Source organism: Oncorhynchus clarkii, chromosome 16 (genome assembly GCF_045791955.1).
Source record: "Oncorhynchus clarkii lewisi isolate Uvic-CL-2024 chromosome 16, UVic_Ocla_1.0, whole genome shotgun sequence".
Classification (NCBI taxonomy): Eukaryota; Metazoa; Chordata; class Actinopteri; order Salmoniformes; family Salmonidae; genus Oncorhynchus; species Oncorhynchus clarkii.
This window is the reverse complement of record NC_092162.1, coordinates 54,270,963-54,295,250: the sequence shown is the minus strand read 5'-3', so window position 1 is coordinate 54,295,250 and position 24,288 is coordinate 54,270,963. Positions and strand designations below refer to the sequence as shown.

The 24,288-nt window shown below is 44.6% G+C and overlaps 1 protein-coding gene across 1 annotated transcript; it reads right to left on the bottom strand.

The window, feature by feature from the left end:
• Window positions 1-788: 788 nt before the first annotated feature.
• On the bottom strand, window positions 789-22,682 carry LOC139367708 (actin-related protein 5-like). The gene is made up of 6 exons (XM_071106005.1): window positions 22,369-22,682; window positions 22,057-22,222; window positions 21,318-21,472; window positions 20,994-21,211; window positions 3,748-3,909; window positions 789-1,294 (listed from the first exon to the last, which is right to left on the bottom strand). The coding sequence occupies exons 1-4, from the start codon at window positions 22,462-22,464 to the stop codon at window positions 21,119-21,121; spliced, it is 510 nt and encodes a 169-aa protein (XP_070962106.1). The 5' UTR covers window positions 22,465-22,682; the 3' UTR covers window positions 789-1,294; window positions 3,748-3,909; window positions 20,994-21,118.
• Between the last annotated feature and the right edge of the window lie 1,606 nt (window positions 22,683-24,288).

Genomic DNA, 24,288 nt, shown 5'->3' with positions numbered 1-24,288 from the left:
ACTAAGACTGAGTTGTTCCATTTGCGGGCTGACAGAAAGAAAAGAGCTCGAGAGACGAGAACGGCTAGATGTTGAGGAAACACAGACTCTTCCCAGAACGCGCTGTGACTGGTGGTGCAGTTGCAGGACATGGCAACCTCTACCGACAGACAGTGAATGTCTCAGCTGTCGACAATGGGACCAGCTTGCTCCGATATGATGCAGCGGAAGATGGCGTGTATGTAACTAAACACTCCGATTTCTTGTCTGTCATCACATCCTGGTGTTGGAGACTTTCTTCAAAATCCCCAGGATCAACTGGAAACGATGTGCCACACCTGATGGTCCAAATGGGAAGCTTTTCGTCCTCTATGGTATAATGGCGTTCGCAACAATTAGATGTGCATTCCACCACCTACTGTGCGGGTGGATAAAAAGGATCCCGTTTGGGTAAAAATAAATAACATATCATACAAACTACCAAAAAGGAAATTAACTAAACATATTCAATCTGCTGTAAGAACCTAATTGTAATCAGGTCTCAAAACAGGCTCAGACGCCTCCTGTGAGGGCAGAACATTTCCTAGATACACTAGGCCTTGTAGTGCATCTGCCGTGAAGTCTTGGGAGCCCAAAACATTTCTCAGCTGCAGATATGATAGCCAGCTTCTTGGACTTCTTAGACATCCGGAAAGTATTCAGACCCCTTGACTTTTTACACAGTTACAGCCTTATTCTAAAATAGATCAAATTGTATTTTTTCCTCATCAATCTACACACATACCCCATAATGACGAAGCAAAAACAGGTTTTTAGACATTTTTGCAAATGTATTAAATGTTTTTAACTGGAATATCACATTTACATAAGCATTCAGACCCTTTACTCAGTACTTTGTTTAAGAACCTTTGGCAGTGTTTACAGCGAGGGTGGGCAATTCCAGTCCTCGACGGCCTGATTGGTGTCACAGTTTTGCCCCAGCTCCAGCTAACACACCTGACTCCAATAATCAACTAATCATGATCTTCAGTTTAGAATGCAATTGGATTAATCAGCTGTGTTTGCTAGGGATGGAGAAAAAGTGTGACACCAATCAGGCCCTCAAGGGCTGGAGTTGCCCACCCCTGGTTTACAGCCTCGAGTCTTCTTGGGTATGACGCTACAAGCTTGGTAGACCTGTATTTGGGGAGTTTCTCCCATTCTTCTCTGCAGACCTTCTCAAGCTCTGTCAGGTTGGATGGGGAGCGTCACCGCACGCACAGCTATTGTCAGGTCTCTCCATAGATGTTCGATCGGGTTCTAGTCCGGGCTTGTCCTAGAGAGATTTACACAGTTATCAAAACGTCACACCAGTGTAAGCCTACACAAAACACAGCCCGATTTTAAGTGTTTCTAAAATCACCTATAGGAAAAATGAATGATGGAAAAATGATTGGACCCATTTCCCTGTTTGACTGCTAGGTTTTATGGGTATTATGACTCATACTGTGGTACTCTATAGCCTACCAACTGTATCTGAATAGCCTGCCTACACCCCCTAATGCAACTGGCTATTGCAGTCCCCTTCTAGTTTGTCAGACAATGATGACTTGCTGGCTAGGTAAACAGTGTCTAGAACGAGTGGACACGCGCCCTATTAATAGAATAGTCATGATTGCATGACATGTTATCGATGGCGTTCCACAACATAACAATGCCATCATTAGGGCTAGCTAAAGTTCGTTAAAAGTTAGGCTGAGGCAGACAGATTGAAACAATCTTTTACTTTTTGGAATTCGCTACCCCTTTCTCTTATCGGAAGGGTTAATGTCATTAAAATGAATGTGTTGCCCAAGTTTCTATATTTATTTCAATGTTTACCCATTTTTATTCCAAAATCTTTTTTTATTTCACTGGATCAAACATTCATGCATTTTATTTGGCATGGCAAGGTACCACGGATTGGTAGAAAACATTTACAGAAGCCTAGGTCATTGGGGGGTTTAGCTCTACCAAATTTTCAGACATACTACTGGGCTGCAAATTTTAGAGCCGTTCTGTACTGGCTGCAGACTGATCCTACTGGCCCTAGACCACTCTGGGTCCAGATGGAGTCTGAATCGTGTAAACCTGCAGCACTTTCCTCTGTGCTGTGCTCGTCTCTCCCAGTGTCCCTAGGCAAAAGGTGTGCCAACCCAATTGTAAAGCAGTCTCTTAAAATTTGGAATCAGTTCCGTTTAGCCTTTAACCTCCGAGGCTTTTCTCTATCAGGCCCAATCAATCAGAACATTTTATTTCCTCCATCTTTGAATGATGGGGCTTTTGGCATTTGGCACTCACTAGGCCTTTCCTCGCTAGCCCAATTATTCTTTGATGGTACATTTGCCTCTTTTTCTCAGCTGCAGGAAAAGTTCAATCTCCCCAATCCCACTTTTTCCGCTATCTCCAGACTAGAAACTTTGTCAGGGCTAATACACCTGGATTTCCCAATAGGCCTGCGAATACAGCTATAGAGAGCATCTTGGAGCTGAACAAGCTTCCTAGGGGCGCAATTTCAGATGTATATGCAATCATTCATGACTTACAGAACCCTTCTTTGGTGCCTTTAAAGACTCGATGGGAAAATGATTTGGGGGAGGAACTTGGGGAAGACGCCTGGGAATCTGTGCTGCACAGGGTGCACTCGTCCTCTTTTAGCACTAGACACAGCCTCATTCAATTCAAGGTGGTTCACCGTATCCACTGGTCGGGGGCCAAACTTGGAAGAATATTCTCTGATTTTGATCCTACCTGTGTCAGATGTAAGGTGGAACCAGCCACACTGTTGCATATGTTTTGGGGCTGTCATAAACTGCCAGGTTTCTGGGAATTAATATTTAAATGTTTCTCTGATATATATGACACTGTTATAGATCCGTCTCCCCTTACAGCCCTTTTTGGAGTACTGCCCATGGGTACCCCCCTATCAAGAATCCAGTCGGACACTGTTGCTTATACAACTCTTTTAGCTAGACGGCTAATACTACAGAACTGGAAGATGGCAGCTCCCCCATCTTATAAATATTGGGTGAGGGATGTGTTGTGCTCTCTGAAACTAGAAAAAATTAAATTCAATTCACGTGGGAACCCCAAACTGTTTGATGAGGCTTGGTCTCCATTCCGGTCTTACTTTAAACAGTCCATCCTCTGATGGCATTCCAATTAATACTAAAATAAGTCTGTGACTTAAGGGTTGGGGGAGTCTCTCTCTGTGTTTTTGCTGGGGGGGGATTAAGATCCATGTGCTTATTGATTGTGGTCCGCAGATGCCTTGTTCATCTTGCCCAGGCAGAGACTGAAGTGTGAGCTTGTTTTTCCCAGTTATTTTTACATTTTGTTCACGCCTACATGAATAATCATTTTATTTTTTTTATTTTAAAGCATTGTAAACTTATTTTTTTTTGTCCAGTGGATGGTCGGTCTGTGGCCATGACTGTCTGTGAGTGGTTGCATTTCTCCACCCTTATCCCTTGACTGTTTACAGGAACAATGGTGAGGTGCTTGCTCTGTCCCTGTACTATAGATTGCCCTTTAACCTCTGTAGCCTTCTGCCCGGTGTGTTTAACTTGTCTAAAGTATGGTATCTTTAAAGTTATTTTTTTATTTGTATTTTTATTTTTTTTTTCTAGTTGAGTATATTATTTATATTGCTTTGTCTTGTCTGTATGTGTGTATGTTCAAAACTTAATAAACAGAGTTTAAAAAAAAAAAAAAAAAAAAAAAAGTTAGGCTGAGAAGTTTTGACGCTACCTCCTCGAAGTCTGAGTCTTTGTATATGATCTGTTTATCTTCACGCCGCTTGACAGTCTGCTGGACCCGTTGGGTTCTAAAGTTGAATGTCTTCTGTTTGGACACTCTTCTCTACCCGGTCCTTGGCCTGTTTGGAATCCTCCACATGGCTTCGTGGATCTCCTGGAAGATGTGTAACAGAATAACAAAACAAAACATTTAAATGAGTCCTAATTTAGTCTCTCCTTGTATCATTGTAGGAGGCATGAGTGGAGGAACATTGAAAAGAGTGTGAAAAGGATACAAAGATAAAAGATGTGAGAAATTGAACGAGGATAAAATCCGTGACAGTATGGTTGATTGTCCTATCCTCATGTCTGTTCCACCACCCCTTACTTTCTTCCATTCCCTCCCAGGCAGGTACTGTATAAACAGAGAGTGATTGGTGATGTTGGCTGGAATAAAAGGGTCAGTCATTACATGTCAATTCAGGGCAAGATCTGATATTCTAAATGTTTTAATGTAAATACTGTAAAGGTTGGGCCAGTTTGTTGTCATTACAACTCATGCACCAGCTAGGGCCAGAGACATGTATGTATATATATGTCTCTGGCTGGGGCTGTGTCCAACTTATGGACCTTAACTAGGGCAAGTCATTTTATGCAATCAATAGCACTATAAAAAAGTGTGGAAAATCTACTATTTCTCATCATAACGTTATAATGAAAAACAGAATTGCAAAACAAACAAAACCGTAGGACAGGATATTATAACAATTACAGTAGTAGCTAAGCTAAAAACACCATCTAGTTCCAGGAATGGCAAACAAATAATATATAACTTTGTGGTGACTAGCAACAAGTGTTAGCAACTTAGCTAGCTAGCAACATACACTATATATACATAAGTATGTGAACACCCCTTCAAATTAGTGGATTCGGCTATTTCAGCCACACTCATTGCTGATGGGTGTTTAAAATCAAGCAAACAGCAATGCAATCTCCATAGACAAACATTAGCAGTAGAATGACATTACCGAAGAGCTCAATGACTTTCAAGGTGGCACAGTCATAGGATGCCACCTTTCCAACAAGTCAGTTCGTCAAATGTCTGCCCTGCAAGAACTGCTCCGGTCAACTGTAAGTGCTGTTATTGTGAAGTGGAAACGTCTAGAAGCAACAACGGCTCAGAAGGGAAGTGGTAGGCCACACAAGCTCATGGAACCTCCGAGTGCTGAAACGCGTAAAAATCATCTGGAAGCAACGTCAGCACTGTTCTTCGGTAGCTTTGTGAAATGGGTTTCCATGTCCGAGCAGCTGCACACAAGCTTAAGATCACCATGCGCAATGCCAAGCGTCTGCTGGAGTGGTGTAAAGCTCGCCGCCATTGGACCCTGGAGCAGTGGAAACGTATTATCTGGAGTGATGATTCCCGCTTCACCATCTGGAAGTCCAACGGATGAATCTGGGTTTGGCGAAAGCCAGGAGAACGCTACCTGACCCAATACATAGTGCCAAACGTAAAGTATGGTGGAGGAGGAATAATGGTCTAGGGCTGTTTTTCATGGCTTGGGCTAGGCACCTTTGTTCCAGTAAATATAAATCTTAATGCTACAACATACAATGACATTCTAGACAATTCTGTGCTTCCAACTTTGTGGCCACAGTTTGGGGAAGGCCCTTTCCTGTTTCAGCATGACAATGCCCCCGTGCACAAAGCGAGGTCCATACAGAAATAGTTTGTTGATATCAGTGTGGAAGAACTTGACTGGCCTGCACAGAGCCCTGACCTTTGAGCTGAATCGGAACGCTGAGTGCGAGCCAGGCCTAATCGCCCAACATCAGTGCCCGACCTCACTAACACTCTTGTGGCTGAATGGAAGCAAGTCCTCGCAGCAATGTTTCAACATCTGGTGGAAAGTCTTCCCAGAAGAGTGGAGGCTATTATAGCAGCAAAGGAAGGACCAACTCAGTATTAATGCCCATGATTTTGGAATGAGATATTTGACAAGCAGGTGTCCCCATTGCAGTCAGTGGCCATGAAGTGATCACTGGACACGGTCAACCGCAGCTGGTAAATTACTTCAGGCGTCATATCGAAACCATAAGCAGGATTTTGGATAGCTTGCAGCCATGCCGGACACAAAGCTCCATCGCAGTCATGAAAAGAGTTGAAATATGTAGTGTATTGGTATCTGACCCAAACATTATTGCACTTCATTTTGGCCAATGTCACTCAGCTACTCGATTATTAACGTTATTTGCCTTACTTTACTTCAGAGATTACTAATGGCTAGCTACCATCTCTTTGTTTACTTCCTGTCGTTCTGATTTCCTTTCTTGAAGACCAGTAGTATAAGACACTCCTTCGTCCCGCCTCCTGTAATTATCCACTTTAGAACCACAAAGAACAGTATCTACCAGATTACAGACTTTATGGAATATCTTTGCGCTATCCCAAAGTAGGTCTTTGTTTTTTATTAAACAACACATGTATTTGGCAATTCAATGCAGAGACACCAATCACTGTTAACGTAACAATAAATACACAGTTTTTAATGCATTTTAGGTCATTTCGGAAAGTCAGCATTACTCAAAACAATGGACCTAAACTGTCTGGGGTACTGACAAAACAGCCAGGCAAGTGTTATGAAGGGCCCAGAAGTGTTTTGGGGTGAATTTCCCCTTTAAAAAGGTGAAGCTGCCCTCATTATACTAGTACTGCAAATCACAGAAATAAAACATGGAAGAATAACAGCATACGGAATAAGTCATTCCTTCCTTTTATTGTTCATAAATCATCATGAGAACATCACTTCACCATCCTCCCACACAGACCTGAAGGTGAAGCCTTCGTTCATTGCATCTGCACGGTTTAATATGGATTTTTGTCCTCCGGATCACAGCAGGACATGCTGGAGTGGTGTTGTTGGACAAAAGCATGTTTTCTCTCAATTGTGATGATGGTGCATTTGTCAGGTGGTATTTGGTTATTGTATTTGGTTAAAAGCCTGTGGTGTTCCCCACTTGACTGGAAAATAGAATGAATGCCCTCTCTTTTATACGTTAGATTTTTGGATTGTGTCATATCAAGTAGTTTAGTGAAATACGTGTTTTGTTTTGATGCGCTGCATCATAGTCCTCTGATGTGATTATTGTCTTGTTTGCCTTTGGAACTGCTCCATTGTCTATCTGTGGGGTAGAAAATGCTCCCTGTCGTCCCCTTTGGAACTGCTCCATTGTCTATCTGTGGGGAAAAAAATGCTCCCTGTTGTCCCCTTTGGAACTGCTCCATTGTCTATCTGTGGGGTAAAAAATGCTCCCTGTCGTCCCCTTTGGAACTGCTCCATTGTCTATCTGTGGGGTAAAAATTTTTCCCTGTTGTCCCCTTTGGAACTGCTCCATTGTCTATCTGTGGGGTAAAAAATGCTCCCTGTCGTCCCCTTTGGACCTGCTCCATTGTTTATCTGTGGGGTAAAAAAAATGCTCCCTGTCGTCCCCTTTGGAACTGCTCCATTGTCTATCTGTGGGGTAAAAAAATGCTCCCTGTCGTACCCTTTGGAACTGCTCCATTGTCTATCTGTGGGGTAAAAAATGCTCCCTGTCGTCCCCTTTGGAACTGCTCCATTGTCTATCTGTGGGGTAAAAAATGCTCCCTGTCGTCCCCTTTGGAACTGCTCCATTGTCTATCTGTGGGGTAAAAAATGCTCCCTGTCGTCCCCTTTGGAACTGCTCCATTGTCTATCTGTGGGGTAAAAAATGCTCCCTGTCGTCCCCTTTGGAACTGCTCCATTGTCTATCTGTGGGGTAAAAAATGCTCCCTGTCGTCCCCTTTGGACCTGCTCCATTGTCTATCTGTGGGGTAAAAAATGCTCCCTGTCGTCCCCTTTGGACCTGCTCCATTGTCTATCTGTGGGGTAAAAAATGCTCCCTGTCGTCCCCTTTGGACCTGCTCCATTGTCTATCTGTGGGGTAAAAAATGCTCCCTGTCGTCCCCTTTGGAACTGCTCCTTTGTCTATCTGTGGGGTAAAAAATGCTGCCTGTCGTCCCCTTTGGACCGGCTCCTTTGTCTATCTGTGGGGTAAAAAATGCTGCCTGTCGTCCCCTTTGGAACTGCTCCATTGTCTATCTGTGGGGTAAAAAATGCTCCATGTCGTCCCCTTTGGACCTGCTCCATTGTCTATCTGTGGGGTAAAAAATGCTCCCTGTCGTCCCCTTTGGACCTGCTCCTTTGTCTATCTGTGGGGTAAAAAATGCTGCCTGTCGTCCCCTTTGGAACTGCTCCATTGTCTATCTGTGGGGTAAAAAATGCTCCCTGTCGTCCCCTTTGGACCTGCTCCTTTGTCTATCTGTGGGGTAAAAAATGCTCCCTGTCGTCCCCTTTGGACCTGCTCCATTGTTTATCTGTGGGGTAAAAAAAAATGCTCCCTGTCGTCCCCTTTGGAACTGCTCCATTGTCTATCTGTGGGGTAAAAAATGCTCCCTGTCGTACCCTTTGGAACTGCTCCATTGTCTATCTGTGGGGTAAAAAATGCTCCCTGTCGTCCCCTTTGGAACTGCTCCATTGTCTATCTGTGGGGTAAAAAATGCTCCCTGTCGTCCCCTTTGGAACTGCTCCATTGTCTATCTGTGGGGTAAAAAATGCTCCCTGTCGTCCCCTTTGGAACTGCTCCATTGTCTATCTGTGGGGTAAAAAATGCTCCCTGTCGTCCCCTTTGGAACTGCTCCATTGTCTATCTGTGGGGTAAAAAATGCTCCCTGTCGTCCCCTTTGGACCTGCTCAATTGTCTATCTGTGGGGTAAAAAATGCTCCCTGTCGTCCCCTTTGGACCTGCTCCATTGTCTATCTGTGGGGTAAAAAATGCTCCCTGTCGTCCCCTTTGGACCTGCTCCATTGTCTATCTGTGGGGTAAAAAATGCTCCCTGTCGTCCCCTTTGGAACTGCTCCTTTGTCTATCTGTGGGGTAAAAAATGCTGCCTGTCGTCCCCTTTGGACCTGCTCCTTTGTCTATCTGTGGGGTAAAAAATGCTGCCTGTCGTCCCCTTTGGAACTGCTCCATTGTCTATCTGTGGGGTAAAAAATGCTCCCTGTCGTCCCCTTTGGACCTGCTCCATTGTCTATCTGTGGGGTAAAAAATGCTCCCTGTCGTCCCCTTTGGACCTGCTCCTTTGTCTATCTGTGGGGTAAAAAATGCTGCCTGTCGTCCCCTTTGGAACTGCTCCATTGTCTATCTGTGGGGTAAAAAATGCTCCCTGTCGTCCCCTTTGGACCTGCTCCTTTGTCTATCTGTGGGGTAAAAAATGCTCCCTGTCGTCCCCTTTGGACCTGCTCCATTGTCTATCTGTGGGGTAAAAAATGCTCCCTGTCGTCCCCTTTGGACCTGCTCCATTGTCTATCTGTGGGGTAAAAAATGCTGCCTGTCGTCCCCTTTGGACCTGCTCCTTTGTCTATCTGTGGGGTAAAAAATGCTCCCTGTCGTCCCCTTTGGACCTGCTCCTTTGTCTATCTGTGGGGTAAAAAATGCTGCCTGTCGTCCCCTTTGGACCTGCTCCTTTGTCTATCTGTGGGGTAAAAAATGCTGCCTGTCGTCCCCTTTGGACCTGCTCCTTTGTCTATCTGTGGGGTAAAAAATGCTCCCTGTCGTCCCCTTTGGACCTGCTCCTTTGTCTATCTGTGGGGTAAAAAATGCTGCCTGTCGTCCCCTTTGGACCTGCTCCTTTGTCTATCTGTGGGGTAAAAAATGCTGCCTGTCGTCCCCTTTGGACCTGCTCCTTTGTCTATCTGTGGGGTAAAAAATGCTCCCTGTCGTCCCCTTTGGACCTGCTCCTTTGTCTATCTGTGGGGTAAAAAATGCTGCCTGTCGTCCCCTTTGGAACTGCTCCATTGTCTATCTGTGGGGTAAAAAATGCTCCCTGTCGTCCCCTTTGGACCTGCTCCTTTGTCTATCTGTGGGGTAAAAAATGCTCCCTGTCGTCCCCTTTGGACCTGCTCCATTGTTTATCTGTGGGGTAAAAAAAAATGCTCCCTGTCGTCCCCTTTGGAACTGCTCCATTGTCTATCTGTGGGGTAAAAAATGCTCCCTGTCGTACCCTTTGGAACTGCTCCATTGTCTATCTGTGGGGTAAAAAATGCTCCCTGTCGTCCCCTTTGGAACTGCTCCATTGTCTATCTGTGGGGTAAAAAATGCTCCCTGTCGTCCCCTTTGGAACTGCTCCATTGTCTATCTGTGGGGTAAAAAATGCTCCCTGTCGTCCCCTTTGGAACTGCTCCATTGTCTATCTGTGGGGTAAAAAATGCTCCCTGTCGTCCCCTTTGGAACTGCTCCATTGTCTATCTGTGGGGTAAAAAATGCTCCCTGTCGTCCCCTTTGGACCTGCTCAATTGTCTATCTGTGGGGTAAAAAATGCTCCCTGTCGTCCCCTTTGGACCTGCTCCATTGTCTATCTGTGGGGTAAAAAATGCTCCCTGTCGTCCCCTTTGGACCTGCTCCATTGTCTATCTGTGGGGTAAAAAATGCTCCCTGTCGTCCCCTTTGGACCTGCTCCATTGTCTATCTGTGGGGTAAAAAATGCTCCCTGTCGTCCCCTTTGGACCTGCTCCATTGTCTATCTGTGGGGTAAAAAATGCTCCCTGTCGTCCCCTTTGGACCTGCTCCATTGTCTATCTGTGGGGTAAAAAATGCTGCCTGTCGTCCCCTTTGGACCTGCTCCTTTGTCTATCTGTGGGGTAAAAAATGCTCCCTGTCGTCCCCTTTGGACCTGCTCCTTTGTCTATCTGTGGGGTAAAAAATGCTGCCTGTCGTCCCCTTTGGACCTGCTCCTTTGTCTATCTGTGGGGTAAAAAATGCTGCCTGTCGTCCCCTTTGGACCTGCTCCTTTGTCTATCTGTGGGGTAAAAAATGCTCCCTGTCGTCCCCTTTGGACCTGCTCCTTTGTCTATCTGTGGGGTAAAAAATGCTGCCTGTCGTCCCCTTTGGACCTGCTCCTTTGTCTATCTGTGGGGTAAAAAATGCTGCCTGTCGTCCCCTTTGGACCTGCTCCTTTGTCTATCTGTGGGGTAAAAAATGCTCCCTGTCGTCCCCTTTGGACCTGCTCCTTTGTCTATCTGTGGGGTAAAAAATGCTGCCTGTCGTCCCCTTTGGAACTGCTCCATTGTCTATCTGTGGGGTAAAAAATGCTCCCTGTCGTCCCCTTTGGACCTGCTCCTTTGTCTATCTGTGGGGTAAAAAATGCTCCCTGTCGTCCCCTTTGGACCTGCTCCATTGTTTATCTGTGGGGTAAAAAAAAATGCTCCCTGTCGTCCCCTTTGGAACTGCTCCATTGTCTATCTGTGGGGTAAAAAATGCTCCCTGTCGTACCCTTTGGAACTGCTCCATTGTCTATCTGTGGGGTAAAAAATGCTCCCTGTCGTCCCCTTTGGAACTGCTCCATTGTCTATCTGTGGGGTAAAAAATGCTCCCTGTCGTCCCCTTTGGAACTGCTCCATTGTCTATCTGTGGGGTAAAAAATGCTCCCTGTCGTCCCCTTTGGAACTGCTCCATTGTCTATCTGTGGGGTAAAAAATGCTCCCTGTCGTCCCCTTTGGAACTGCTCCATTGTCTATCTGTGGGGTAAAAAATGCTCCCTGTCGTCCCCTTTGGACCTGCTCAATTGTCTATCTGTGGGGTAAAAAATGCTCCCTGTCGTCCCCTTTGGACCTGCTCCATTGTCTATCTGTGGGGTAAAAAATGCTCCCTGTCGTCCCCTTTGGACCTGCTCCATTGTCTATCTGTGGGGTAAAAAATGCTCCCTGTCGTCCCCTTTGGAACTGCTCCTTTGTCTATCTGTGGGGTAAAAAATGCTGCCTGTCGTCCCCTTTGGACCTGCTCCTTTGTCTATCTGTGGGGTAAAAAATGCTGCCTGTCGTCCCCTTTGGAACTGCTCCATTGTCTATCTGTGGGGTAAAAAATGCTCCCTGTCGTCCCCTTTGGACCTGCTCCATTGTCTATCTGTGGGGTAAAAAATGCTCCCTGTCGTCCCCTTTGGACCTGCTCCTTTGTCTATCTGTGGGGTAAAAAATGCTCCCTGTCGTCCCCTTTGGACCTGCTCCTTTGTCTATCTGTGGGGTAAAAAATGCTCCCTGTCGTCCCCTTTGGACCTGCTCCATTGTCTATCTGTGGGGTAAAAAATGCTCCCTGTCGTCCCCTTTGGACCTGCTCCATTGTCTATCTGTGGGGTAAAAAATGCTGCCTGTCGTCCCCTTTGGACCTGCTCCTTTGTCTATCTGTGGGGTAAAAAATGCTCCCTGTCGTCCCCTTTGGACCTGCTCCTTTGTCTATCTGTGGGGTAAAAAATGCTGCCTGTCGTCCCCTTTGGACCTGCTCCTTTGTCTATCTGTGGGGTAAAAAATGCTGCCTGTCGTCCCCTTTGGACCTGCTCCTTTGTCTATCTGTGGGGTAAAAAATGCTCCCTGTCGTCCCCTTTGGACCTGCTCCTTTGTCTATCTGTGGGGTAAAAAATGCTGCCTGTCGTCCCCTTTGGACCTGCTCCTTTGTCTATCTGTGGGGTAAAAAATGCTGCCTGTCGTCCCCTTTGGACCTGCTCCTTTGTCTATCTGTGGGGTAAAAAATGCTCCCTGTCGTCCCCTTTGGACCTGCTCCTTTGTCTATCTGTGGGGTAAAAAATGCTGCCTGTCGTCCCCTTTAGACCTGCTCCTTTGTCTATCTGTGGGGTAAAAAATGCTCCCTGTCGTCCCCTTTGGAACTGGCTGAAAGCCTTGTACAGTAAAGGATCACTGGATGTTTATCATGCTGTAATAACCATTTATTTGACTTGTGGTTCTACGGCTGCAAAGGTCATAATACTTCCTGTTGAACAACTAGTTAACCATCGTTTTTGGTTCTGAGGTTGTTCCTCGTGTGTTCTGAGAAGATATACATGTGATTGCACTTGTTCCTCTCCACCGTAGATCAGTCCTCTGGGATAATTGTGAGGGCTTGTTAATGCATCTGATCATAATTTAGACACTTTATTGGGTTGGGTTCATCCAAGTCAGACTCGGTGTCTGCAAATGCCTGTAAATCCTGTGCTGAGACAGATGTATGGCTGGCTGTGCCCTCCTGCCACTCCTGTGTGGTGAGTGTATTTACAGATGGAGTTGCCCTATGATGCTGCCAGCTGTACAATAACCACAAAAGTTTCCGCAACCATTCAATCAATCATATCTCCGTTATTCTCCTCCTTCGACAGGTTCCAAACCTGCTGGGGCAGACTAGCACTGCTGTGTTTATCTCTATAACAAAAAAGCTGTGGAGTAATACCACCTTGTGGCATAATGGTGTACTGCACCTCTTTAATCTAGATAGCACATACAATTAAGAGGAACTTGAAAGTCTTACACAGAACATTGTCCCTATATATACAGTGTGTTTTTGTGATATTTGACAGCAAATGCCTGCTTGTGGCATCTAGATGTTTTTTTTACAACATATCCTTGAATGAATCTTGAACAAAGCTTGATTGCATTATAAAAACGCCACAAGTAAAACCACCAATTTTACTTGTGATGAAGTATAAAAAAGGACTAACACAATCAAACAGCCCAATGCCTTCAGACAGGTCTGTTGTAGTAACCATTCAATAAGAGTGGTCCATTGGTCCATCATCATCTGTGCTGCTATGAAATCCCAAAATGCACAGCACCATGATATACAGTGCATTCGGAAAGTATTCATACCCCTTGGCTTTTTCCACCTTTTGTTATGTTACAACCTTATTCTACATTTGATTAAATAAAACATTTCTTCTTCAATCTACACACAATACCCCATCATGACAAAGAGAAAAACGTTTTTTAGAAATGTTTTTTTTTTAAACAAAGACCTTATTTACATAAGTATTCCGAACTTTTGCGATGAGACTCGAAATTGAGTTCAGGTGCATCCTGTTTCCATTGATCATCCTTGAGATGTTTCTACAACTTGATTAGAGTCCACCTGTGGAAAATTCAATTGATTGGACATGATTTGGAAAGGCACACACCAGTCGATATAAAGTCCCACAGTTGACAATGCACGTCAGAGCAAAAACCAAAGCCATGAGGTCAAAGGAATCGTCTGTAGAGCGCCGAGATAGGATTGTGTTGAGCTACAGATCTGAGGAAGGGTACCAACATTTGGAGGAGAGAGTCAGAAGGAGAGGAGAGAGTCAGAACAGGGGTTTACTATGCTGCTCAAGTAAGTGTAATATGGCCCTCTCCTTAGCACCATATTGTTTAAATTAAAACTTGTACAAGTCACTGAGTATTTATACTGCTGGTATATAATATTATTGCACTACCCTCATCCCAACCTTAACCACTACATGACCAAAAGTATATGGACACCTGCTTGTCGAACATCTCATTCCAAAATCATGGGCATTAATATGGAGTTTGTTCACCCTTTTCTGCTGTAACAGCCTCCGCTCTTCTGGGAAGACTTTACACTAGATGTTGGAACATTGCTGCAGGGACTTGCTTCCATTCAGCCACGAGCATTAGTGAGGTCGGGCACTGATGTTGGGTGATTAGGCCTGGCTCGCAGTCGGCGTTCTAATTCATCCCAGAAGTGTTCGATGGGGTTGATGTCAGGGCTCTGTGCAGGCCAGTCAAGTTCTCCCACACCGATCTCGACAAACCATTTCTGTATGGACCTCGCTTTGTGTACGGGGGCATTGTCATGCTGAAACAGGAAAGGGCCTTCCCCAAACTGTTGCCACAAAGTTGGAAGCACAGAATTGTCTAGAATTGTCTAGAAGATGAATGTGCAAGTAGAGATACTGGGGTGCAAAGGAGTAAGATAATTAAATAAATACAGTATGTGGATGAGGTAGTTGGATGGGCTATATTACAGATGGGCTATGCACAGGTGCAGTGATCTGTGGGAGATATGAGTCTCCAGCGATTTTTTTTAATATATTTTTTAACATTTTTTTTTTCTTTCAGTTTGTTCCAGTAATGGGCAGCAGAGAACTGGAAGGAAAGGCGGCCAAAGTAGGGATTGGCTTTGGGGGTGACCAGTGAGACATACCTGCTGGAGTGCGTGCTACTATGGGTGGTGGTGCTACTAGGGTGCTGCTATGGTGACCAGTGAGCTAAGATAAGGCGGGGCTTTACCTAGCAGAGACTTGCAGATGACCTGGAGCCTGTGGGTTTGGCGACGAGTATGACGCGAGGGCCAGCCAACGAGAGCGTAAAGGTCGCAGTGGTGGGTAGTATATGGGGCTTTGGTGACAAAACGGATGGCACTGTGATAGACTGCATCCAATTTGTTGAGTAGGGTATTGGAGGCTATTTTGTAAATGATATCACCGAAGTCGAGGATCGGTAGGATGGTCAGTTTTACGAGGGTATGTTTGGCAGCATGAGTGAAGGATGCTTTGTTGCAAAATAGGAATCCGATTCTAGATTTCATTTTGAATTGGAGATGCTTAATGTGAGTCTGGAAGGAGAGTTTACAGTCTAACCAGACACCTAGGTATTTGTAGTGCTGGACGGGCGGGCAGGTGCGGGCAGCGATCGGTTGAAGAGCATGCATTCAGTTTTACTTGCATTTAAGAGCAGTTGGAGGCCACGGAAGGAGAGTTGTATGGCATTGAAGCTTGTCTGGAGGTTAGTTAACAGTGTCCAAAGAAGGGCCAGAAGTATACAGAATGGTGTCGTCTGCGTAGAGGCGGATCAGAGAATCACCAGCAGCAAGAATTGAACCCTGTGTCACCCCCATAGAGAGTGCCAAAGGTCCGAACAACAGGCCATCCGATTTGACACACTGAACTCTATCTGAGAAGTAGTTTGTGAACCAGGCGAGGCAATCATTTGAGAAACCAAGGCTGTTGAGTCTGCCGATAAGAATGTGGTGATTGACAGAGTCGAAAGCCTTGGCCAGATCGATGAACACGGCTGCACAGTAATGTCTCTTATCGATGGCGGTTATGATATTGTTTAGGACCTTGAGCGAGACTGCGGTGCACCCATGACCAGCTCTGAAACCAGATTGCATAGCGGAGAAGGTACAGTGGGATTTGAAATGGTCGGTAAATCTGTTTGTTAACTTGGCTTTCAAAGACCTTAGAAAGGCAGGGTAGGATAGAGATAGGTCTGTAGCAGTTTGGGTCTAGAGTATCTCCCCCTTTGAAGAGGGGGATGACCGCGGCATTTTTCCAATCTCAGAAAATACGATCTCAGAAAATACGAAAGAGGTTGAACAGGCTAGTAATAGGGGTTGCAACAATTTCGGCAGATCATTTTAGAAAGAGAGAGTCCAGATTGTCTAGCCCGGCTGAATTGTAAGGGTCCAGATTTTGCAGCTCTTTCAGAACATCAGCTATTTGGGTGAAGGAGAAATGGGGGAGGCTTGGGCGAGTTGCTGTGGGGGGTGGAGGGCTGTTGATCGGGGTAGCCAGGTTGAAAGCATAGGCCAGCCGTAGAAAAATGCTTATTGACATTCTCAATTATAGTGGATTTATCGGTGGTGACAATGTTTCCTAGCCTCAGTGCAGTGGGCAGTTGGGAGGAGGTGCTCTTATTCTCCATGGACTTTAGTGTCCCATAACTTTTTTGAGTTAGTACTACAGGATGCAAATTTCTGTTTGAAAAAGCTAGCCTTAGCTTTCCTAACTGCTTGTGTATATTGGTTCCTAACTTCCTTGAAAAGTTGTATATCACGGGGGCTATTCGATGCTAATGCAGTACGCCACAGGATGTTTTTGTGCTGGTCAAGGGCAGACAGGTCTGGAGAGAACCAAGGGCTATATCTGTTCCTGGTTCTGAATTTCTTGAACGGGGCATGCTTATTTAAGATGGTGAGGAAGGCACTTTTAAAGAATAACCAGGCATCCTCTACTGACGGGATGAGGTCAATATCCTTCCAGGATACCCGGGCCAGGTAGATTAGAAAGGCCTGCCCCCTGAAGTGTTTTAGGGAGCGTTTGACAGTGATGGTCGTTTGACCGCAGACCCATTACGGATGCAGGCAATGAGGCAGTGATCGCTGAGATCTTGGTTGAAAACAGCAGAGGTGTATTTAGAGGGCAAGTTGGTTAGGATGATATCTATGAGGGTGCCCGTGTTTACGGATTTGGAGTTGTACCTGGAAGGTTCATTGATAATTTGTGTGAGATTGAGGGCATCAAGCTTAGATTGTAGGATGGCCGGGGTGTTAAGCATGTCCCAGTTTAGGTCACCTAGCAGCAAGAGCTATGAAGATAGATGGGGGCAATCAATTCACATATGGTGTCCAGTGCACAACTGGGGGCAGGGGGGGTCTATAGCAAGCGGCAATGGTGAGAAATTTGTTTCTTGAAAGGTGGATTTTTAAAAGTAGAAGCTCAAAATGTTTGGGTACAGACCTGGATAGTAAGACAGACCTCTGCAGGCTATCTCTGCAGTAGATTGCAACACCGCCCCGTTTGGCAGTTCTATCTTGTCGGAAAATATTACTAGCTAGGGATGGAAATTTCAGGGTTTTTGGTGGTCTTCCTCAGCCAGGATTCAGACACAGCTAGGACATCCAGGTTGGCAGAGTGTGCTAAAGCAGGGAATAAAACAAACTTAGGGAGGAGGCTTCTAATGTTAACATGCATGAAACCAAGGCTTTTACGGTTACAGAAGTCTACAAATGACAGCACCTGGGGAGTAGGAGTGGCGCTAGGCACTGCAGGGCCTGGATTAACCTCTACATCACCAGAGGAACAGAGGAGGAGTAGGATAAGGGTACGGCTTAAGGCTATCAGAACTTGTCGTCTAGTACATTCGGAACAGAGAGTAAAAGGAGCAGGTTTCTTGGCGAGATAGAATAGATTCAATACATAATGTACAGACAAAGGTATGGTAGGATGCGAGTACATTGGAGGTAAACCTAGGCATTGAGTAATGATGAGAGATTGCCTCTAGAGACGTTTAAACCAGGTGATGTCACCGCATATGTGGGAGGTGGAACTGAATGGTTGGTTAAGACATATTGAGCAGGTCTAGAGGCTCTACAGTGAAATAAGACAATAATCACTAACCAGGACAGTAATGGACAAGGCATATTGATATTAGGGAGAGGCATGTGTAGCCGAGTGATCGTAGGGGTCCAGTGAGTGGTTGGGCTGGCTGGAGACACGGCGATTCAGACAGGCCGAGGCTAGCAAGCTAGCAGAAGGGCCTTAGAGGGACGTCGCGATGGAGGAAAGTCTCGGCTCGGCGTGCGGTGACGTTGATAGACCAGTTGTGATGGATTAGTAGGGTTCCGAGTAGCAGAGGGGTCCAAGTCCAATTGGCAAAATAGGTATAGCGGCCCAAAAAATTGGCCAATGGATCTATTCAGCTAACAGTCCAATTAGCTCTAGACAGCTAGCGGGCCGTGGCTAGCAGATGGGCATTCAAGGGGACGTCACGACGTAGGGGCCAGTTGAGTACCCCCTTGAGGAGATTACGTCGGTAGTCCAGTCTTGAAGGATCGGCGGGGTTCCGTGCCGTGTACTGGCAGTAGAAGGGGTTCGGGTATTGTAGCCCAGGAGTGGCTGATGGGCCACTTCAGCTAGCCGGGAGAATGGGCCTAGAGTGGGCTAATTGGTGCTTGCTTTGGGACCGACGTTAGCCAGGAGTAGTCACTCGGATAGCAGCTAGCTAGCTGCGATGATCCAGGTGAAAAGGTTCAGAGCTGGCGGTAGGAATCCGGGGATATGGAGAGAAAATAGGTCCAGTATGCTGTGGTTTGAGTCGCATTGTACAAACTGGCGAGAGCTTTCCGAGCTAAAGGTTAACTGATGACTACTAGTAGTGGTTAGCTGACTACTAGCTAGTGAGCTGGCTAGCATTCTGTTGGGGGATTGCGGTTCCGAGGTAAATAAAAATACTTTAGAAAAAACAGATCCATACCTCATTGGGTGAGGCAGGTTGCAGGAGACTATTTTGAAGTTGAGGTTTAGAAAAAACAGATCCACACCACATTGGGTGAGGCAGGTTGCAGGAGACTATTTTGAAGTTGAGGTTTAGAAAAAACAGATCCACACCACATTGGGTGAGGCGGGTTTCAGGGGAGTATTTTGAAGTTGAGGTTTAGAAAAAATATTTGAAAAGATATGCGACGAAAAATATATAAAAAGATATACATAGGACACGACAAGACGAAGGACAAAGATGTCTGACTGCTACGCCATCTTGGATAGAATTATAAGTATATAATAGCAATAAGGCACAAGGGGGTATGGTGTATGGCCAATATACCACGGCTAAGGGGACACAGCCCTTAGCCGAGGAATATTGGCCATATACCACAAACCCCAGAGGTGCCTTATTGCTATTATAAACTGGTTACCAACATAATTAGAGCAGTACAAATAAATGTTTTGTCATACGGTCTGTTATAAACTGGATGGTTCGAGGCCTGAATGCTGTTTGGCTGACAGCCGTGGTATATTGGGGCTGCAGGGTAGCCTAGTGTTGGACTAGTAACTGAAAGGATGCAAGATCGAATCTCCGAGCTGACAAGGTAAAAATCTGTCGTTCTGCCTCTGAACAAGGCAGTTAACCCACTGTTGCTAGGCCGTTATTGAAAATAAGAATTTGTTCTTATTGAACAACTGGGTCGAGTCTCTGGAAACTGCACCAATAGAACGAAAGACCAGCCGGCTTGGATAGTAACCCTAGATATTTTACGTGACTATATATTGTGGAAGGATGAAATAGTATGAATAAATTAATTTAAAAAAAGTTAATGACAATATGTCAATCATTATTTGAATATAATATCTAGGGTTACTACCCAAGCCGTCTGGTCTTTCGTTCTATTGGTTCAGTTGCCAGAGACTCGACCCAGATGTTCAGTCTTTTTGTTCTGTATCTATGGACCCAGTCATTCATTCTAAATGTTCCATTGCCATACTGGCAACGTTCTGATCCCTTGCTTGCTAGCCAACTACTGTTAATTTACAGTCACGCCAAACAACAACAGGAGATGCATTTGTTTAAGCTGTTTTCTAGTGACATTTATTTGGATACATCCATAACAATGAGCTAATGAGGCACGATTTCGCTTGGCATAGAAAATGTGCTCTCTCATTAGGACACTTGTTCAGAGGAGCTAGCCAACAAACACAGTTAACATTAACTTCAAACTGAAGCTGGAAAGACTGCAAACTAGCTGCACTTCGTTTCACCTTTTTCCAATTGAGATTTCTTTGTATATATCCAGCTGATTCATGATTTCTAATGGCTGAGTAACGCTACCTGCCTCTCTCTCTCTCGTCCTGATTCTCGACCATTACACGTTCATTACTATGGGACAGTTGGAAATCGAATTTGAAAATTGAAACAATGTTACAAATGTCGGAGAGACAGACTGGTTTATACAAATCTTATACAAAAATATGAGATAATGTCTCGATTATTTTTATAGTGGAGATCAAGTTTATAACTTCCCTGTCTGGGTTACCGAGACAGTGGATTGCGCAGTCAGATGGAACAGAATGAATAGGCATTTTGACATAGATTTAGCCGGTAGTAATTTGTGGAATAGACACCGGCTGAAATGCGCTTTTAACTAATCAGCATTCAGGATTAGACCCACCCGTTGTATAATGTTCTGAACTCTACTCTACTGAGCTCTATTGTGCTGTACTTTAATGTTCAAAATTGTGAAACAGACTTCTATTAGTACAGATTTTGTCTGGTCCTGACCAACCAAATGTGGTTTTGTTTGGGGACAAAGCTCATTAAAATAGTCATTGTGTACAATAATACCCAAATATGCAAAATAGGATATTGCATATTTATACCTTTTGTGTACCTTTTGTGTACCTTCATATCCATTTCTGTGGAGTACAGATCAGGGACCTGTGATACTGCAATTCCATTACCAGGTGTAAGTCCACCTCACTTACCAACAGATATTTTTTCAAAGTCATTGTGTCATGCCATAGCTGACACCCCATTCTTTCCTCAGGAATTATTGAATCCTAATTTGGAGCGGATATGTAAGAGCTTTTGGAAAACGCGGACTCATAAAAAAAACTGAGGGCTATTTTACTTTGCATCTGCATAGTTTATCCAGTAAATGTGTTTTTGTAAAATGTTCAGTGTAAATTGTTAAACATAGTCCTTGTGCATAGGGTTGTACGGTTTAGTAAACTTTGGATTCAATGTCTTTTGTTTGGAGTACATTTTAAGTGAGAAATTGGACTCTCTGTGTAATTCCAAGACCGTGGAATTGCACAGCAGTTAAGGGTCATGGTTGACGAAGTGGTTAAAAGATAATGGTTCTTGCCTGCAGGGCCAATAGTTTATCCAGACGCTCTTGGTCCTGCTGCAGCATCTCCTCCCTGCGCCAGGAGTTTATCTCCTGTAGCCTGCGCAGCTGCTGGGCGCGTCTCTCCTGCATCTCCTCCACAATCACCATGCCGCCCAGAACCTTGGCAGAGAAGGGCAGCTACATGCGGTGCACCTTCTGCTCATAGAACTCTGCACTGCGCCACTTCTCCAGCTCTGAAGGAGAGAGAGAGAGTCAGGCAATGAATCACATATAAAGCAAAGCACCACATACTGTTTCATACAATCTCAATAGACCTCTCTGGCCCCATGGCAGACAGACCTTGGTGGTAGTCATTGGCTGTGTAGCTGTGTTTGTGGAGCAGCTCTCTATGAGGCAGAGGGTGACGGCCGCCAGGTGACCAGTGTACTTCAGCTGGAGCAGACGCTGGAGGTAGGACACCGCCTGGCTCCTGCCCACGTTCACATGCATCCAGCCTGGGGAAACACCAGAGGACAGCATGTTACATCTGGTGAGATGGCAGCGACATCTGTTGGTTCTTTTCCCAACTCCTCTAGCATGAAAACAAACAATAGAGGATTTGGCAAAAGAAAAGACAGATCTGGCTACCTGGTTGAGTATGAGTGGAGTCACCTAAAACCTCATGTTACTGTGTCTACCTTCCATTGATAACAGGTAGTATGTGAGCGCAGTGGTAGCTGGAGGACAGGACAATGCCCGTGTGTGTGTGGGGGGGGGGGGGGGCAGAGGGCGGTGTTATAATATAAGCTGTGCAGGCAATCCCCCCCATAGGATACATGAGGGCAGTGGTGCTCATCCCTGGTCATCCCTACTGCCTCTGATCTGGTGGACTCACTCAACACATGCTTTGTTTGTAAATTATGTCTGAGAGTTAGAGCATGCCCCTGGCTATCTGTAAATAAAAAATGTAAAAATCATTATGCCGTCTGGTTTGCTTTATAATGCATTTGAAATTATTTATACTTTTACTTTTAATACTTAAGTATATTTTAGCAATTATATTTACTTTTGATACTTAAGTATATTTAAAGCCAAATACTTTTCTTGAAGTAGTATTTTATTGGGTGACTTTCACTTTTACTTGAGTCCCCCACCACTGCATTTGGGACTCTGTAGCACTCAAAGAGCAGCACTGACATCATCTGGCGACTGTGCAGCGGGTTGCAGGGCGCCTCTGTGAGAACTATCGGATGTTCTTCACTGCCCTAAAACAGGGAAACAGAGAAACCACATCAGATGTGCCTGAACGAGCAGCTATCTAGTTAGCTAAATTGTATTCAAGAGTGAGAAGGTACAACAGTCAACAGTACAAGCAACAAAGTAAATGTGGAACACAACTTAAACACCTCACATCAGCGCCATCTCCGAGGTGGCTGAATGAAACATCAGCTCCTGTATCTCGAAGTTTACAACCACATTTCGGTCGAACCAGCTTTTTATGAGCCATCGCAAGGGCTCGAGGTTGGAGAAGTCATTACGGATTTGGGATTCACTGCGCGCTGTCCCTCTGTTCCTCGCCGCCAAGGATTTTAACAGAAGCCGCGGAGCGCCTACTGTAGTTAGTCCCCTTTGCATGCTCAACTGGCCCTCCTTTGAAAATAGCCGTTATCTATTACCATCGTACCATCTATTACCATTTGTAGTCTTGAAATTAAAATATTTGGCAAGTTGTGTCTGTTTTGGAAGTCATTTTGAAAGGGTGTTACTACAAAATACGGGCGACTCGAAGGCTTGTGTGAGCATCCAAAAGTTCCGGGATGCTCAGAACATTTTTACAAGGTAACAATCATTTTATTAAGGTGAAGGTAGTTCAATGTTAAAATTTGTATATATTACATCCTCTATTATAGTAGATCCCCTAACAACTATTGTTTTATGACTATGTATTTATACATTATGTAGTCTATTTACTGGCATCTGTCAGTGTCATTTACTACCATTATTGTTTTTATACCGATGCATGGCTTTATCTACAATATTTTTTGTTTCCTCAATGAACATGTTAATGTGAGTACAGACTGGGTGTGATAACCTACTGTATGACCCAGAACCCTTTTAAAGTAGGACTAATGCATTAAAGACCACATCCATGAATGAGTGTTTGCCAACAGAGGGGGCAATGAAAGCTGGTCTCATGCATTTGAGATGAATATGCATCAAACAAAGCATGAATTCATCTTTTGGGCATTCTGAATTAAGTCCTGGAAGAAATGATGAGCTACTCCTATCAATCTATTCTTATGGTTATATGATATCCTATCCCTATCAACCCCTATATCTGAAAAGGTCTCGATTTATTCTGGTCTGGCACTTACAGTATTACTGTCAATTGACTAGGCAAAGTGGAGCCTCAGCTGGTGATATATAGGGTGCCTTTGGCACTGACAATAGACACTCCACCACCAAACGGTCTGTCCCCTATCACTCTGTCGGTAAGGGGTCAAATGAAGATGATCTATTATTCTTCGCCTCTGATATGAGTATCAGCCCATAACCAGAAACACAATTTAGGATCCTGTGTTTTGGGCTACCATGTCACATGACCTAGATTTTTAAACTTTCTGGGTGCCACAACCAAATTCACATAGAAATGTGAGTTATAGATCTGTCATTCTCATTGAAAGTAAATCTAAGAAGCGGTATATCTGTTCTATGTGTGGCAATGGAGGCTGATGGGAGGATCTATAGGAGGTTGGGCTCATTGTAATGGCTGGAGTGGAATAAATGGAACGGAGCCAAACGTGGTTTCCATATGTTTGATGTGTTTGATACCATTCAATTTATTCCATTCCAGCTATTACAATGAGCCCATCTTCCTATAGCTCATCCCACCAGCCTCCTCTGACGTGCACTATATCTATGCTTCCTGTTCTGTTTTTTTTTTGTCTTTTACTTTCGGTTTTGTACACCAACTTCAAACAGCTGAAAATACAATATTTTTGGTTATTGAAAATATACTTCACAGTGGTTTAGATGGTACAATAACTCTCTACACAATGTATTTTTTTTTGTCACATAAACTGAAATTAGGTGAACTATTAGAAAGTTAGTAACCAGGAAATTGCAGAGCAATTTCTGCATATTTCACCTTTAAGTTTTTATTTTAAGCCTTTCCAGAAATTAGAATTACACCAAAAATTAAAGCAATAATTATCTGAGGATGGTGCTGGACCATCTGACATAAAAATAAATAATGACAGTTTGATGGAAAAGTTTAAATAAAGGTTCAAATCCAGGTCATGTGACATGATTGTCCAAAAAACAGGGCCCT